The sequence below is a fragment of the Cricetulus griseus genome, chromosome 6, assembly GCF_003668045.3.
Source record: "Cricetulus griseus strain 17A/GY chromosome 6, alternate assembly CriGri-PICRH-1.0, whole genome shotgun sequence".
Lineage (NCBI taxonomy): Eukaryota > Metazoa > Chordata > Mammalia > Rodentia > Cricetidae > Cricetulus > Cricetulus griseus.
Genome location: NC_048599.1, coordinates 51,357,271 through 51,373,173, shown reverse-complemented (window position 1 = coordinate 51,373,173; position 15,903 = coordinate 51,357,271). Strand labels below are relative to the sequence as shown.

Sequence of the window (15,903 nt, the reverse complement as noted above, 5' to 3'; positions counted from 1 at the left end):
CACTCGGGAAGCAGAGGTAGTCAGATCTCTGGGATTTTCAAGTCCAGCCTGGTCTACCGAGTGAGTCTAAGACAGCCAAGGTCACACTGAGGAACCCTGTCTCAGAAAATAAAATCATAAATTGTCTAAGCTACTTGGAATTTTCTTTGGCGTATTTCCTAAATGATAAAAATAAGGCAGATGGGCTGGCTCAGTGGCTAAAGGTACTTGCTGCACAAACCTGATGACCTGAGTTCGATTACCAGAGGCTTCATAAAAGTGAAAAGAGAGAACTGACTTCACAGTTGTCGTCTGACTGCCAAATGCATGCTGTGACATTTGCACCCTCTCACAACATATACATTTATAAAAATATTAAAAATCATATAAATTTATAAATAAAATATAAAACATACACACCACAAGTAAATTTAAATAATACTAATCATTTTCTATTTTTCCCCTTCAAGACAGTTTTTCTCCATGTAGCTGTGGCTGTCTTGGAACTTACTCTGTAGACCAGACTGGCCTTGAACTCACAGATCTGCCAGCCTCTGCCTCCTGAGTACTGGGACTAACGGTATCTGCCTGGGAAATAATACGAATCTTAATTTTAGAGAAATTACATATGAGAATAATATCTGTCATTAGCTATGCTTTTGTTGTAACTACTTGCTTACCTAGGTATCCTTTTCGTTTTTGTTTTTAATTTTTATTTTATGAACATTAATGTTTTGCCTTCATGTCTTTGTGAGGGTGTTGGATCCCCTGGAACTGGAGTTACAAGACAGTTGTGAGCTGCCATGTGGATACTGGGAATTGAACCCGGGCCTTCTGGAAAAGCAGCCAGTGCTCTTAACTACTGAGCCATCTCTCCAGCCCCAGTATCCTTTCCTTAAACCAACTCTCCATTCTTAATAATAAGAAATAGTGTTGTGGAATATCCCTTTACACCGTGTGACAGTGTGTCACTGTGATTGGTTTAATAAAAAGCTAAATGGCCAATAGTTAGGCAGGAGGTATAGCAGGGACTTCTGGACAGAGATAGCAGGACATTCGAGAGGTAAAAGCTACAAGATGCATGGCAACACATAGATGAATATAAATGGGTTAATTTAAGTTATAAGAGCTAGTGGGACAAGCCTAAGCTATAGGCTGAGCTTTCATAATTAATAAGTCTCTGTTGTGAGCTGGTGGCCCAAAGAAAAAGCTGTCTACAAAATAGGGTTGGAGATGCCAGGCTGTGGTAGCACACACCTTTTATCCCAGTAGTTGGGAGGCAGAGGCAAATTGGAGGCCAGCTTGGCCTCAAAAACAAATAACAACAATAAAAAATAATAATATAGAATAAAATAATAATAAATATAATATAAATATTTTGTTAGTAATATGTTAAGATATAATATATAAATATTCTATATATTATTTGCATTATAAACATAAATAATAAATATAATAATAATAACAACAATAATAATAGCATGCAGAGAAGTCTCTTCAGAGCAAGTTTGTGGCCTACCTGGACTCCAAAAGATCTTTTCTCAAAAGCCAAAGAAGGGCTGGAGTGATGGCTTAATGGTTATGAACACTTGGCTGCTCTTTTCAGAGGACCTAGGTTTCAACCCCACCACCCACAAGGCAACTCCTAACCTATCTGTAGCTCCAGTCCCAGGGGATTTAATACCTCCTCCTGGCCTTCTTGGGCTCTGCGCATACATGACACACAAACATACATTCAGACACAGATATACACGTAGCCAAAACACCCATATACATAGAATAAAACGAAAGTAATGATAAACAGATTAAACAATAAAAATTGCCAGCAAGATGGCTCAGTGGATTAAGACACAGGCCTAAGGGTCAGTTGTGCTTATTAAACCTAAAGGGAAAAGTAGAAATAGCTGTTTTGTTTTCAATGTAGAGAATTATTAAAAGATTAGATACCGCCATTTCATAAAATGTATCATTACTGCTTAATACATCTGAATAGTATATCTGAATAGACTTTTCATATATTTCTTTAGTAAATGTAGCGTTTGTGCCACATTGAGAACAAATAATCCGTATCTATAATCCTGACATGGACTGTGACAGATCATTGGGTGCAAATATTTCTTCCTTCACCTTCAGTCAGCTGCCACAGCGATTGACTCTTGAGGAAAAGCGTTGGGGGCAGCAAACATTTCCCCAATTTCTCAATACAGAAGAGAAATCCAGTCAGTTATTAGAAGCATGTTAACTTGCTCCTTCAACTTTCTCATCCTTAATAAACGGAGCTCCTAAGCTTCCGTTTGCCTGCAAGCATGCCTGCCTGCCTGCCTGACGGGACCGCTGGACTGAGAAAGCAAAAGTGTATTACAGAAAGGGACTTTTAACACCACACTAAAAGTGGCTTCGTGACTCTGCGTACGTATAGGTCCTTGGAACCATATTGCGCAGGAGCGTGTTTCCTAGGTCCACGGAATCCCTGACCCGGATGTATTACCTTCTGCAACCGCCACCTAGTGGCGGTGCGTAGTCGCCGGAAAGTATCACTTTTAGCGTACGTCCCGGAAGCGGAAGGGAGTCCGTTGCTTTTCTCTGTCCCGCACGTTTGTCCTGCGTCGTTCCTGCTGGGCCGGCGCGGTTTGTTGAGGCGGTTCGCAGCGTGTGGAGAGTGGAACCCTGAGTTCCCGGAGCATCGGCAGCCATGGCGGATGTGACTGCCCGCAGTCTGCAGTACGAGTACAAGGCGGTGCGTGAAGTCTCGGCGGAGGGCTGCGGGCGAGGGAGGCCGTGGGTAGCCACAAACACGGACGGAATATCTGATCTGGGTGAAGGCTGGATTAAAACACGACGGAATAACTCTAGTGGGGTTTAGGGCGCGTGAGGACTCGGGAGGTTTTTTCCCAGTCTCCTCAAACCGCCCCTTCCTACTCGTTATCCCCAAATCTGCTCAACACTTCACCTAATGTGGGTTATTGTGACTACTGTTAGGAACGTTGATCGTTCACTTTACCAGACAGTCCGGTGCTTGGCGTTTTATTATACTGTTTCTTCTTAAGGGGATTATTCCTTTTTCCCAGTATTTTTCCATCTTCAGGTGTCACTGTGATAACAGGAACCGAAGCTATTTATATATTAAAGTTTTGATTAAGTATGATCTTTTCAGAACTCAAATCTTGTGCTCCAAGCTGACCGCTCACTTATTGACCGGACCCGCCGGGATGAACCGACAGGAGAGGTTCTGTCCCTGGTTGGGAAGTTGGAGGGAACTCGGATGGGAGATAAGGCTCAACGCACCAAACCACAGATGCAGGAGGAAAGACGGGCCAAGTAGGTACCAACGGGGTGTTATATTTTCCTTGTAGTCTAAAGCGCATCTTGAACATTTGAGCAGTAGTTTTGATGAAGTACCTGTGGAAGATCAGCGGTGTTTGCACAAGAGAATGAAAACCTCTTCAAGGTTTAAAGTTTCTTTGGACTTGGGTGCAATGAAATGGAACAAAAATCTATTAGTACTTTTTGTTTCTGATTCATAGGTAGATGCTAATTTTCTTCAAGCTATTTTTTTCTTAAAAATCTGTTTCATTTTTAATCATGTGCATGTGTGTTTTTTTGTGAGTATGTGCACATGCATCCAAATGCCTGTGAAGGCCAGAAGACAGTTTGGAACATAGGAGCTGGAGTTTCAGGCAGTTGTGAGCTACCCAGTTTGGAGGGCTGGGAACTGAACTCTGATCCTCTGCAGAAGCAGTATTGCTTCTAACTACTTGAACCTTCTCCCCAGCCCCGTCACCAACTATTTTCCAGACCCTTGTTAATCTCTTGTCTCAGCAGTTCAGCCCCACTACCACTGTTAAAAGCTTCTTACCCTAACTCCCTCCGGTTGTTGTCCACTTCCTGATGCTTTTGTTTTGTTGTCTCTCCCGTTTTTTCATCTTGATAGATCCATTTCAAAAGTTGCATGTTCTCCTACTGTGCTTTCTTTCTCCTTTTTCTTTCTGTGAAGTCTTAACAGTCCCCAGGCCCTGTTTAGTTTGAGTGGTTATAATTGGGGAGAGTTGTTGAGACTTGAGAGAATTGTTAAATTTGAGAAGAAACATTCCTTGGTCCTTCACTTTTCAGAATCTGGCTTCTTTTCTAGCTGTTTATTGGGAGTCATAGAAGTAGATTCCCCTGGAGCCTAGCCTCTCTGGCTAATAAAAGGTTTTGTTTGTTTGTTTGTTTTTTAAAGTTGAAATACCATTATATTATCTCCTCATGAGGATAAAGAAATAAATACTTCTTCAAATGCTTAAAGTCAAGTGGGAATTACTTATTTTGATTCATGTTCCTGCTTGCACATATTAGATGTATAGAAAAGGTAAACTTCGGGGGTGGGGGGCAGGGGAGGAGGAGAGGGAGAGGGAACTGGGATTGACATGTAAATGAAGCTGGTTTCTAATTTAAAGTTGGTCTAATTGCAATTATAAAAAGAAAAGAAAAGAAAAGAAAAGAAAAGAAAAGAAAAGGTAAACTTGACTTGGGGGCGCAAAGTTCTCCCATTGAGCATCACACCCTGTGTTCATTAGGAGAAGAAAGCGTGATGAGGACCGGCATGACATCAACAAGATGAAAGGTTATACGCTGCTGTCAGAGGGCATTGATGAAATGGTGGGCATCATCTATAAGCCCAAAACTAAGGAGACGCGAGAGACCTATGAGGTGCTGCTCAGCTTTATCCAGGCTGCTCTTGGAGACCAGGTGAGGCTGGAACCAGAGGATGAGGCCTTGTGTTTGGAAAGAGAAAGGGTGATGCACAAGAATTTTGGTTAAATTATTAGTTACAAATATTTATTCTGTTTGTGGAAATCAGGACAACTTTCATCTGTGTGGGACTCAGAGATCAAACCTAAGTTGTTGGCCTTGGTGGAAAGTATAAGTTTGTTTTGCTTCTGAAAAGCATCTACCTAATCCCCCCCCCCCCACTTCTGGGGACTGACTCCAGGATCTCTCATGCTTTGTTTTTGTTTTTGTTTTTGTTTTTGTTTTTTTTTTTTTTGTTTTTTTTTAAGTTTTTCAAGACAGGGGTTCTCTGTGTAGCTTTGGAGGCTGTCCTGGAACTAGCTCTTGTAGACCAGATTGGTCTCTAACTCACAAAGATCTGCCTGCCTCTGCCACCTGCCTCTGTCTTCCGAGTGCTACGCTTAAGGGCATGTGGTACCACTGTGTTAAATCCTCAGCAGCTCCCTATAGTCTTTAATTTTTATCTTTTGGTTTTTCAAAACAGGATTTCTCTGTGTAGCCTTGGCTGTTCTGTAACTCACTCTGTAAACCAGGCTGACCTCAAACTCAGAGATCCTCTTGTCTCTGCCTCCTGAGTGCTGGGATCAAAGCTTATTTTTTAAATTTTATTTTATTTGTTTGTGTGAGACAAGGTCTCATGTAGCTCAAGCTGACCTCAAACTCACTGTGTATTCAAGAATAACCTAGAACTTATGGTCCTGTTGTTTCTCCAAGTGCCAGGATTACTGGCACATTGCCATTGTATCTTGTTGATGAATGTGATCAAAGCCTGAGATGCTGCAGATTTTCTTTCTGTTCTTTTTTTTTTTTTTTTAAAGTTGCTTTTTATGTGTATGACTGTCTTTCTTATATATATTTGTGTGTGTGTGTGTGTGTGTGTGTGTGTGTGTGTGTGTGTGTGTGTGTGTGCACCCTGTGTACCCAGTGCTCTTGGAGATTAGAAGACGGCATCAGATCTCCTGGAACTTGAGTTGTGATTTTTTTTGAGCCATCTAGTGGGTGCTGGGAATTGAACCCACGTCCCCTGCATGAGCAACAAGTGCTCTTAACTTTTAAGTCACCTTTCCAGCTCCTGTAGTTTTAAAAATATATGCTTCTTTATTTCCTATTGTCACAAATCTGTTTAGTGTACTACATATCATTGTAGTAAATGTTTGTATTTTTTCTTCAGCCTCGTGATATCCTTTGTGGGGCGGCTGATGAAGTTCTGGCTGTCCTGAAGAATGAAAAGCTTCGAGATAAGGAGAGAAGAAGGGAGATTGACTTGCTGCTTGGTCAGACAGATGATACCAGATACCATGTGCTAGTGAATCTGGGCAAGAAGATCACAGACTATGGTGGAGACAAGGAGATCCAGAATATGGGTACTTGAGCCCTTTGTGTCCTCATCATATTTTGTAATGGTTTTCGGCTTTCTTAGTGAGCACTCAGCATCATTATTAAAATAATAGCATTGTTTCCATAACCTATCCTATGTTGGTTGAAGAGAATAGCCAATATACCAAATATGTTGGTACAGGCTTATAATCCCAGCAAGTCAGCCTGGTCTACATAACAAGTTCTAGGACTGCCAGGGCTCTATATAGAAAACTCCATCTTTGAGAGGGGGAGGGGGGAGGAGAGAGAGAGGAGAGGGAGAGGGAGAGGGAGAGGGAGGACTAACAGGCACCAGAATTCCTTGATTCTAGCAGCCATTTCTTGGTTTTGGTAGTGAGCTTTATTGTTTAATGGTTGAATTATCTCTTCAGCCCTGGCAGCCATTTCTTATTCTGAGACTTACTGTATGGGAGAGAATAGGGAGGGTTTAGGAGCTAAAGAAGCAGAGCAGGGCAGAATCCAAGTTGGCAGGTTGGCCTGGGTGCTGGTTTTCATGTTGTTTAAGTCTGTGTTTCTGGCCTGAGAATAAGCAAATCAGGCATTTGAGGAAATGGATTCAAGTGTCTCCACTAATCACTGCCCTCTTTGTAATTCCTTATCGCCTCAGATGACAACATTGATGAGACCTATGGTGTGAATGTACAGTTTGAGTCTGATGAGGAGGTGAGTTACTAAGTAAATGCCATCCCATCTGCTTTGTTTTGTGAAGTTCCCAAGGTGATCGGAGCTTGTCCCATGTACTTAAATCCCTAGCTTAATACATTTTATAATGTTTTGTGTTCAACTTAGAAAGTTTGTGTTATTTGCTTAAAAGGTTTTTGTGATTAACTTTAGTTTTTTATTTTAAGTTAATTTAAACTAGTAGATGTATATTAACAGTTTATAATAAACCAGATAGATAGACCAGAAAACTAGGGAGAAGGACTGAAAAATGCCATCCTCTAGGTACAACACAGCCATTGCAATCTTGAACTCACAGCAGCTGCAGTTACTTACTTTGGGCCTGCAGTAAGTCACTTAGGAATAGGGGAAGAGCCCCTACTCCTTAACTGCCTACCTATTGGTTATTGATAGATTATGGAAAAGGTGTCATTGTCTTCAGTTATATAACTTCTGAGTCTACTGGTCTTTGATGGATGGCCTCAAACCCTTGGTCACACAGACAACCCTGGGTCACAAAATAAACATGAGTGTGAGAAGTAGATGCCTATAAAAGAGCGAGGCGAGAGGATGGTGGTGAGATCATTCAGTGTGCATTGCATACATGCCTAGAACACAACAGAGAAAAAAAAACAGAAGATAAAGCATATCTTTAGTGAGGACGTCTCCTGCTACAGTGTTTTCACCTTATTGAAGGGATTTGCTATGTTTTTAGTACTTTGTGAACTGCTAGTTTCTAAAGGAAGCATTTTAACCTAGGGGCATGGACCTACTTTATACTTGGCTGTTTAGAAGTTATAGCAGTCACTGGGGTTAATGCTTGCCACTTCTAGGTTATAATTAAATAGTAATGAGTGGGACAGTTGTAAAAAGCAAAACAGAAATGTTGAACCAGGAGTGGTAGCAAGATGCCTGCAAACCCAACAGTTGGGTGGTTGAGGCCAACTGAACTACATAGTGAAATTCTGTCTCTAAGATGTAAAAAAAAAAAAAAAAAAAAATGTAGTTTAGATTTTCAGTGGGTGAGCTTGTGTTCTAAAATTTGTAACCATACAGGAAGAAGGGGTGATACCAGAGAGTCAGAGGGCAGATCACTGTCTGAGAGCCAAGTAATCTTGAGTTTGAGTCTGTATCTTGGGCATGTCATTTTGCCTCAGTTTCTTTTTTAGTAAAACAAAATGATTGATATAGGTGGCTAAGTCCCTTCCTATAGAATAGTTAATTGGTAGTTTTAATTAGGAACAATCCGACTCAGGATTTCTTGCTCATAGTAATTTATTTAATAAATGCTAATTATTGAGCATGATGTTTTTAGTAGACACTCCACAGTGTCTGAGTATATGCAGTGGTGAGCAAACTAGTGTGGTGTCTATATTTCTGGTTCACAATCTACTTTCCTGTGTATGCATCTTCACAGCTCTTCTGTTAGACAGTAGTCTTAGTTTGAGATTATATGTATTGAAGAAAGAATATGTGATCCAGGTGTTTGTCATTGTGTCAGCTAAGGTGAGAAACAGAAAAGAGAACAGACACATCTAGTTAGCCCATTTCAAGTGGTCATTCCGCTAATGTTCCTAGAATATGGGTGATTCTGCTTCCGATACACGGTTTGTTTCACCTCAAAGCCACTGTTGTAAACACATAGCTCACTTAGAGTGATAGAAAGACAGGGTCTGTATGGCACTGTACCTTGAGATTGGGATTGTCTCCGTAGGAAGGTGATGAGGATGTGTATGGGGAAGTTCGAGAAGAAGCTTCTGATGATGACATGGAAGGGGATGAGGCTGTTGTGCGCTGCACCCTCTCAGCTAATGTGAGTATAGTCTCTGTCGTGCTGTAGACCAGCTTATTTCTGGATGTATCACTTCCTCCTACTGAAAAGCTCACTGGGCCATAGTTGTTTTCTTTGGTTGGGGGGTTGCTGGGGCTTTGGGCATGCTAGGGAAGTGCTCCACCGCTGACTGATTGTCGTCTTTTTGGGTTGTTTAGAATTTTGTTGTTTTGAGAACAGAGCTTGCTCTGCAGCCAGGCTGGCCTCAAACTTTGTCTTTGTCTCAAGTTCTGGGATTATAGGCATGCCTGTACCTGTCTTCCAGATTTCCTTTTGATGGATATTTGATTTTTTTTTAAAAATTTGATATGTAGATAACATTGCAATGACAACAATATTATTTTTGTTTGTTGTCTGTGGGTTGAACTTACCGCATGGTGAATGCTCTAACACTTGAGTTAGAGTTATATAGCTCTAGACTTTAAAGAAATATAAAATTTTTATTTTTATTTTGAGAAAGGGCCAGACTGGACTTAACACTGTATAGCCCATGCAAACCTGTGTCATTAGCGGGTGCGTGCGTGAGTGTGTCTGTGACTGTGTCTGTGTGTGTGTTTTGAGATAGAACTTGCTGGACAGCTCAGACTGATCTGGAATTTGGAATCTCCTGCAGCCTCAGTGCTGGGATTACAGATGTTTCACCAAGCTCAGTTTGAGTCTTAAACATTTAACATTTTTATTTTCTTAGGATTTTAGTCAGTTGCTACTCTTCCCAAATACTGGGTTGATGAAATCTTAATATGGTGTGCCCCTGAATTCAGTGTAATAGAGCTGTTTCCTTCTGGAAAGGCCTTAGAAGGTAACCTATGGGATGACAGGTAACTCTGTTGCAACATGATAAAGAGACCTAGTGAGCCAAGTGTTTGCTTTTCTCCTTAGCTTGTAGCCTCAGGAGAACTGATGAGTTCGAAGAAGAAAGATTTACACCCTCGGGATATTGATGCTTTTTGGCTGCAGCGACAGCTCAGTCGTTTCTATGATGATGCCATTGTGTCGCAGAAGAAGGCAGATGAGGTGTTGGAAATTTTGAAGGTATGGCCAAGAAGGTATTTCTGTTCCATGTGCTTGTCAGAAAGGGTCAGTGTTTACCGAAATATCACCAGTACAGGGCCACCAATGCAGGGACAGTGTTTGAAGAAACAGATGGCTGTGTTCTTACTGTTGGTATTATTTGTTCTCTCCAGACAGCAAGTGATGACCGAGAATGTGAGAACCAACTGGTTCTGCTCCTTGGTTTCAACACTTTTGACTTTATTAAAGTGTTGCGACAGCACAGGATGATGAGTGAGTAGTCCGTGTACTTTTCTTTCTTGCTTGGTGCGTGCGTGTGTGCGTGCATGTGTGCGTGCGTGCGCATGTCTGTCTGTCTGTCTGTCTGTCTGTCTGTACATTCAGTTGTGTCCAGATTGTGTGTGTGTGTCTGTCCATGTGTCCATCCACACATTCAATTGTGGATGAATTGTTGCTTCTTTGGCTTCAACATTTAATTACCTTCTTTTTGCTGAGGAATAAAAGTTGATTTTATTTCATTCTCTCTTTCCCACCTTTTCTCTGTCCCTGTCGTGTTCTGCAGTTTTATACTGTACCTTGTTGGCCAGTGCTCAGAGTGAAGCTGAAAAGGAAAGGATCATGGGAAAGATGGAAGCTGACCCAGAGCTTTCCAAGTTCCTCTATCAGCTGCATGAGACTGAGAAGGAAGACCTGATCAGAGTAAGGGCTGCTTTGTTTTCTTTCACATTTCTCTCAGTGTTTGAGGTAATAAAACATCTTTGAGTTCTCTGGAGTTTGTCAGGGTGCCAAGTAGAGTGAGCACACTCATTGTTATGCCTGTGACACTGTCTTCACCTAGCACCATAGGGACCTGTTTATCACAGTCCAGGAAAGGAACATGTTTGCTTAATATGGAGCACCATACTTTCATGCCTTGGGTATAGCCTTGGTGGTTAATTGTAGACTGTTATACTGTTTAGAACATTGCATCTCATTGTGTTTGTTCCCTTTTTTGTGGTTTCTTGTCCGTCTCAAAATAAAGTGATATCTTTGGGTTTGGGGAAACATGAGTTAGTACCTGTGAGTGAAACCCAACCCAGAAGGAACAAGAACCTAGGAGAGTGATGATCGTTGTACTTTTTCTCTTTCCCTGTTTCAGGAAGAAAGATCCCGGAGAGAGAGAGTCCGTCAGTCCCGAATGGACACAGATCTGGAGACCATGGATTTAGACCAGGGAGGAGAAGTGAGTGCTGGGCTGTTCCCTGGCAATGGTGGATGGGAAACTCACCTGCTCAGCCTGTTACTGTTTTACCTGTTCCCAGGCTCTGGCTCCACGGCAGGTTCTGGATTTGGAGGACCTTGTTTTTACACAAGGAAGCCACTTCATGGCCAACAAACGATGCCAGCTTCCTGATGGATCCTTCCGACGCCAGCGTAAGGGCTATGAAGAGGTGCATGTGCCTGCTTTGAAGCCCAAGCCCTTTGGCTCAGAAGAAGTGAGTGAATTGCTTTTCTCAATTTTGTCTTTCTCCTCTCTTCCAGTTTGGTTTTAGCCATTGACTAAAATGTTACCTTGTCTCAAGGATAATTTATTGTAGAGGTGGAAACTGTTCCAGAGTTTTCCCATTGTGAGACAAGGAGGCAATACTGTTGTCTCTGGACAGGTTTATGATTGAGAATTATGAACAGTGATTGCCAGGGAATGAAATTATGGGGAATCACAAAATGATATCATGGTTATCTTGTAAGAATAGTAATCTACGGAGATGGCTCACAGGTTAAGAGCACTGACTGCTCTTCCAGAGGTCCTGAGTTCAATTCCCAGCACCCACATGATGGCTTACAACCATCTACATGCCAGAACCCTGTGACATAATAAATAAGTCTTAAAAAAAGAAAATAGTAATCTTATAAGAAATCTTACAAGAATGAACAGTTTGCAAAAGGATGCTATAACATAAAGTGCAAAACATTTCTTCCTCTAGCAACTGCTTCCTGTGGAGAAGCTGCCAAAGTATGCCCAGGCAGGATTTGAGGGTTTCAAAACACTGAACCGGATCCAGAGTAAACTCTACCGTGCTGCCCTGGAGACAGATGAGAATCTGCTGCTGTGTGCTCCTACTGTAAGCATTGCCCCGCCTGCTTTTTCTGTCCTGGAATGTTTTGGTGGCTAGTTGGATCTTAATTTTTACATCAGGCTTTATTCTTATGGTTATTTTGAGACAGGGTCTCACTATGTAGCCCTGGCTGTCCCGAATCTCACAATGTAGGCCAGGCTGCCCTTAAACTCACAGAGATCTGCCTGCCTCTGTCTCTGCCTTCCAACTGCTGGGATTAAAGGGGCGGCATACCATTCCTGGCTATTCTCTGTTCTGTTGTGGAAGACATAGGACAATCCAGTGGTCAGTTCTCTCTCTCGTTGTTAGCCCATTAAAGTCAAGGCAGTAGCCATATAGTTCATCAGACATGAACAGACTTTGTCTCTGACCTGCCTCTAGGGTGCTGGGAAGACCAATGTGGCCCTGATGTGTATGCTTCGAGAGATAGGGAAACACATTAACATGGATGGCACTATCAATGTGGATGACTTCAAGATCATCTACATAGCTCCTATGCGGTCCCTGGTGCAGGAGATGGTGGGCAGTTTTGGAAAGGTGAGTCACATCTTCTCGAGAAGGTACTGGCTGCAGATGGCCATGAAGTGGGGGAGGGGCCTATGTGCCACTCTTTCTTTCCTTAGGGAATCTCTGGATTTTTTTTTTTTTTTTTTTTTTTTTGCCATTTCCAAGGTAGAACGTGACCCAAGTGATTTCTGAAGGAAAAATGTCTTGGCCTCTCTTACATGGACTCCATTTTTCTTTGAGCATCTCCAGAGTGCTTGTGGAGTCATGTCTGGCCCACGGATATGGTTGATAGCTTGTGAGTTGTTACTCCAGTTCCACTCTCCTAAGTGTGTCCAGTTTCCTGCTCCATGTGGGGCTCCTAGAGACACTTTGCCTCGTCAACCTGAGTGGAACTGAACTTGTTTAAATAGTATTTGGTCATCCTCCTGATTCTCCAGATACTTAACTTCTCCTAGTCCCCGGCACGGGAGCTGCTGGCGGCCCTTGGAGCGCCGTCTTCCAGACTGCACACATGAGGCAGGCTCCCTGCCGCTGATCCGTACTTCCAGCCCCGTCACTTGGTTTGCTGATGATCCATCGTTTCCTCCCCCAGCGCCTGGCCACATACGGCATCACTGTTGCTGAGCTGACTGGCGATCACCAGCTGTGCAAGGAGGAGATCAGTGCCACCCAGATCATCGTGTGCACCCCTGAGAAGTGGGACATCATCACTCGCAAGGGCGGGGAGCGCACCTACACCCAGCTGGTGCGGCTCGTCGTCCTGGTGAGTCGGGCGCGAGCGTGAGGAGAAGTTATGGTCGGGGCCTTTGCTGCTCTTGTTGTTAGTGGGGTGAACCTGGGAGAGCAGGGCCCAAAAAAGAGGCAGGCTAAAGTATCACGCAGTAGCCAACTTTATTCAGAGCATCAGGCAATTTATACTCCGAGGGTTAAGAAGAATCATAGGAATAAGGTATTGAGTCACAAGGGTAAGCCACACATGGTAAAAACATGTTTTTCATAGAGGCCTGTGAATAATAACAGTTGAGGTAAACTCACTACTACCCACTATACCTGGGAGGAGTACGAAAACATATTCCAAGAACAACTCTGTTTTTGAAGAAACTGAGGTCACCAGACTCTTGTTTCCTTGGCGTTTTCTCCCGAGTGACTCCATTTTTGGACTGTGTTCTAATGGGTGGATTTGCTGTGTCTACCTGTTTCCTGTGTGCACTGTCCTTCATACATACTGCCCTTCCCTTTAACCCAGCACCTGCATGTCGCAGAGGCTTCCCTTCCCTCCCTGTCAGTGCATGATGTTTGCCACGCTCCCCATTTTTGTTTGTTTTTTTGAGACAGGGTCTCTATGTAGTCCTCACTGCCCTGGAGCTCACTCCAGATCTGAAATATTTTGAATCAAATGGAAACACACAAAAATAATTTTGTCCTCCCAAGAACATTGAAATGCTTTGTAAATAATGCATTTTCAGACAGGACAAGTAAGGAATTGGGCCATGTGTTCCAGTTATATGGAAGCATCCACAGGAAATGGACCTTGAGCCAAGTGTTGATTCTTGTTTTTTTTTTTTTAATATTTTATTTAACTTTTTTTTTAAAAAAAGATTTTATTTATTTATTTATTATATATACAGCATTCTTCCTCCATTTATGGCTACATGCCAAAAGAGGACACCAGATCTCATTACAGATAGTTGTGAGCCACCATCTGGTTTCTGGGAATTGAACTCAAGACCCCTGGAAGTGCAGCCAGTGCTCTTAACCTGAGCCATCTCTCCAGCCCTATTTAACTTTTTTTAATGTGCATTCATGTAAGGATGCCAGATCCCTGGAACTGGAGTTACAGACAGGTGTGAGCTGCCATGTGAATGCTGGGAATAGAATCTGGGTCCTCTGGAAGAGCAGCCAGTGCTCTTACCCACTGAACCATCTCTCCAGCCCCTGATTTTTGTTTTTTTAATTAATTGCATTTGTTTATTTTCTGATGTTGTATATAGTATGGAGGTGCATGTGTGTGCCTGTGTGCCTGCGTGTGTAGGTTGGTCAGAGTACAACTTATGAGAGTCAGTTCTGTCCTACCATGTGTGTTCTGGGAGTTAAGCTCGAGCCATCAGGGTTGGCAGTAAAGTGCCTTTACCCACTGAGCTATTTCGCAGGCCTCTGAGGGTTGATACTTTACAGTGGCTAAGAAAGTAGTTCATGTTCTGTGTTCAGAGTGGGAGTTGGCAAACTGTTGCTACAAGTTTTTGTTTTATTGAACACAGTAGTGTAGATTGGTTTATGTACTATTTCCAGCTACTCTTGTCCTGATTGTTGCTATGGCAGAATTGAGTATTTGTAACAAGGGTTACATGGTTCACAAGCCTACGGTATTACATGGTTGGTACTGGATGTCCAGCCCTTTAAGAAAAGTTTGCTGACCCTTCTTTTAGAGCCTTGCTCCTCCATGTCTTTCCTATAGCAATCCATACAGCTGCTTCTTAGGAGTGCCAAATCCCTGGCCTGTTCACTCCTTTGAATTCCATTTAAATCTCTAGGTCTTCCAGTGCTTACTCTGTCTGAGAAGCACTGCTGTTGGCAGTGTGACCTTATTGTAAGTGAAGCCTTGTAGTTTTTGTTCTTGATGAAGAGACCTGCCCCAAAGTGAAGGCCTGTTTGATACAACCTGGGCAGAACCATCATATATTTGTAAGATTTATGGTAAAGTGGAGGACTCACTCGTAAGCCTACACTGAAGCTGTCTTTGTTCTTTAGGACTCTGACTTGAGGCTCCTTTTTTTGTCTTCATTAGGTGTCTTAGGCTATATACTTCTACAGCAGACTGTCTCAGGGGAGGAGGCTATATTTCTGGTTTGCTGTCTTTGGTTTCCTTTAGGATGAGATCCATCTTCTACATGATGACAGAGGTCCTGTCTTAGAAGCTTTGGTGGCCAGGGCCATCCGAAACATTGAGATGACCCAAGAAGATGTCCGACTCATTGGTCTCAGTGCTACCCTCCCCAACTATGAAGATGTGGCCACCTTTCTGCGTGTTGACCCTGCCAAGGGCCTCTTCTACTTTGACAACAGGTATAACGTGTTACTAAGGCAGACTTCCTGTCCCTTCTCTAAGGGACACACTAAATGACTTTTAGGGGTCCTGTGTGTATTTAAAAATCATTATTGCTTCTGGGTCAGTGGAAAGCTACTTTTTTACCCACAGTATTCTCTGCTGGAAATCTCATTTGTATAACTGTTGAACTTCTAGCTTCCGCCCAGTGCCTCTGGAACAGACATATGTGGGCATCACAGAGAAGAAGGCTATCAAGCGTTTCCAGATCATGAATGAAATAGTCTATGAGAAAATCATGGAACATGCTGGAAAAAATCAGGTCTGTTGATGGTTCTTGAACGTTTTCTGTTTTTGACATAAGCAAAATTGACAAGATAATAGCAAGAATCACCAGTGATCATAAACGACATTAATTATTACTACAAAACTTGCCTTAAAGCTGTGTGGTGGTGGCACATACCTTTAATCCGAGCACTTGGGAGGCAGAGGCAGTTGGATCTTTGTGAGTTTGAGGCCTGGTCTACAGAGAGAGTTCCAAGACAGCCAGGACTCTTACACAGAAAAGCCTGTCTCGAAAAACCAAGAAAACAAAAACAAAAACTCTTGCCTTAAAAATGTGGTTAGGA

General features: G+C 42.6%; 1 protein-coding gene across 1 annotated transcript in view; it reads left to right on the top strand.

Annotated features, from left to right (window-relative positions):
- Positions 1-2,671: 2,671 nt before the first annotated feature.
- Snrnp200 (small nuclear ribonucleoprotein U5 subunit 200) overlaps positions 2,672-15,903 on the top strand; it is a 30,096-nt gene continuing 16,864 nt past the window's right edge. Inside the window, exons 1-16 of the mRNA XM_027421905.1 lie at positions 2,672-2,716; positions 3,134-3,297; positions 4,536-4,707; positions 5,921-6,113; positions 6,734-6,789; positions 8,501-8,599; positions 9,497-9,649; positions 9,802-9,901; positions 10,191-10,327; positions 10,767-10,850; positions 10,930-11,103; positions 11,593-11,730; positions 12,106-12,261; positions 12,824-12,994; positions 15,101-15,294; positions 15,473-15,596. Of these exons, the coding sequence (XP_027277706.1) occupies positions 2,672-2,716; positions 3,134-3,297; positions 4,536-4,707; positions 5,921-6,113; positions 6,734-6,789; positions 8,501-8,599; positions 9,497-9,649; positions 9,802-9,901; positions 10,191-10,327; positions 10,767-10,850; positions 10,930-11,103; positions 11,593-11,730; positions 12,106-12,261; positions 12,824-12,994; positions 15,101-15,294; positions 15,473-15,596 (2,160 nt within the window). The remainder of the gene's footprint in view (positions 2,717-3,133; positions 3,298-4,535; positions 4,708-5,920; positions 6,114-6,733; positions 6,790-8,500; positions 8,600-9,496; positions 9,650-9,801; positions 9,902-10,190; positions 10,328-10,766; positions 10,851-10,929; positions 11,104-11,592; positions 11,731-12,105; positions 12,262-12,823; positions 12,995-15,100; positions 15,295-15,472; positions 15,597-15,903) is intronic.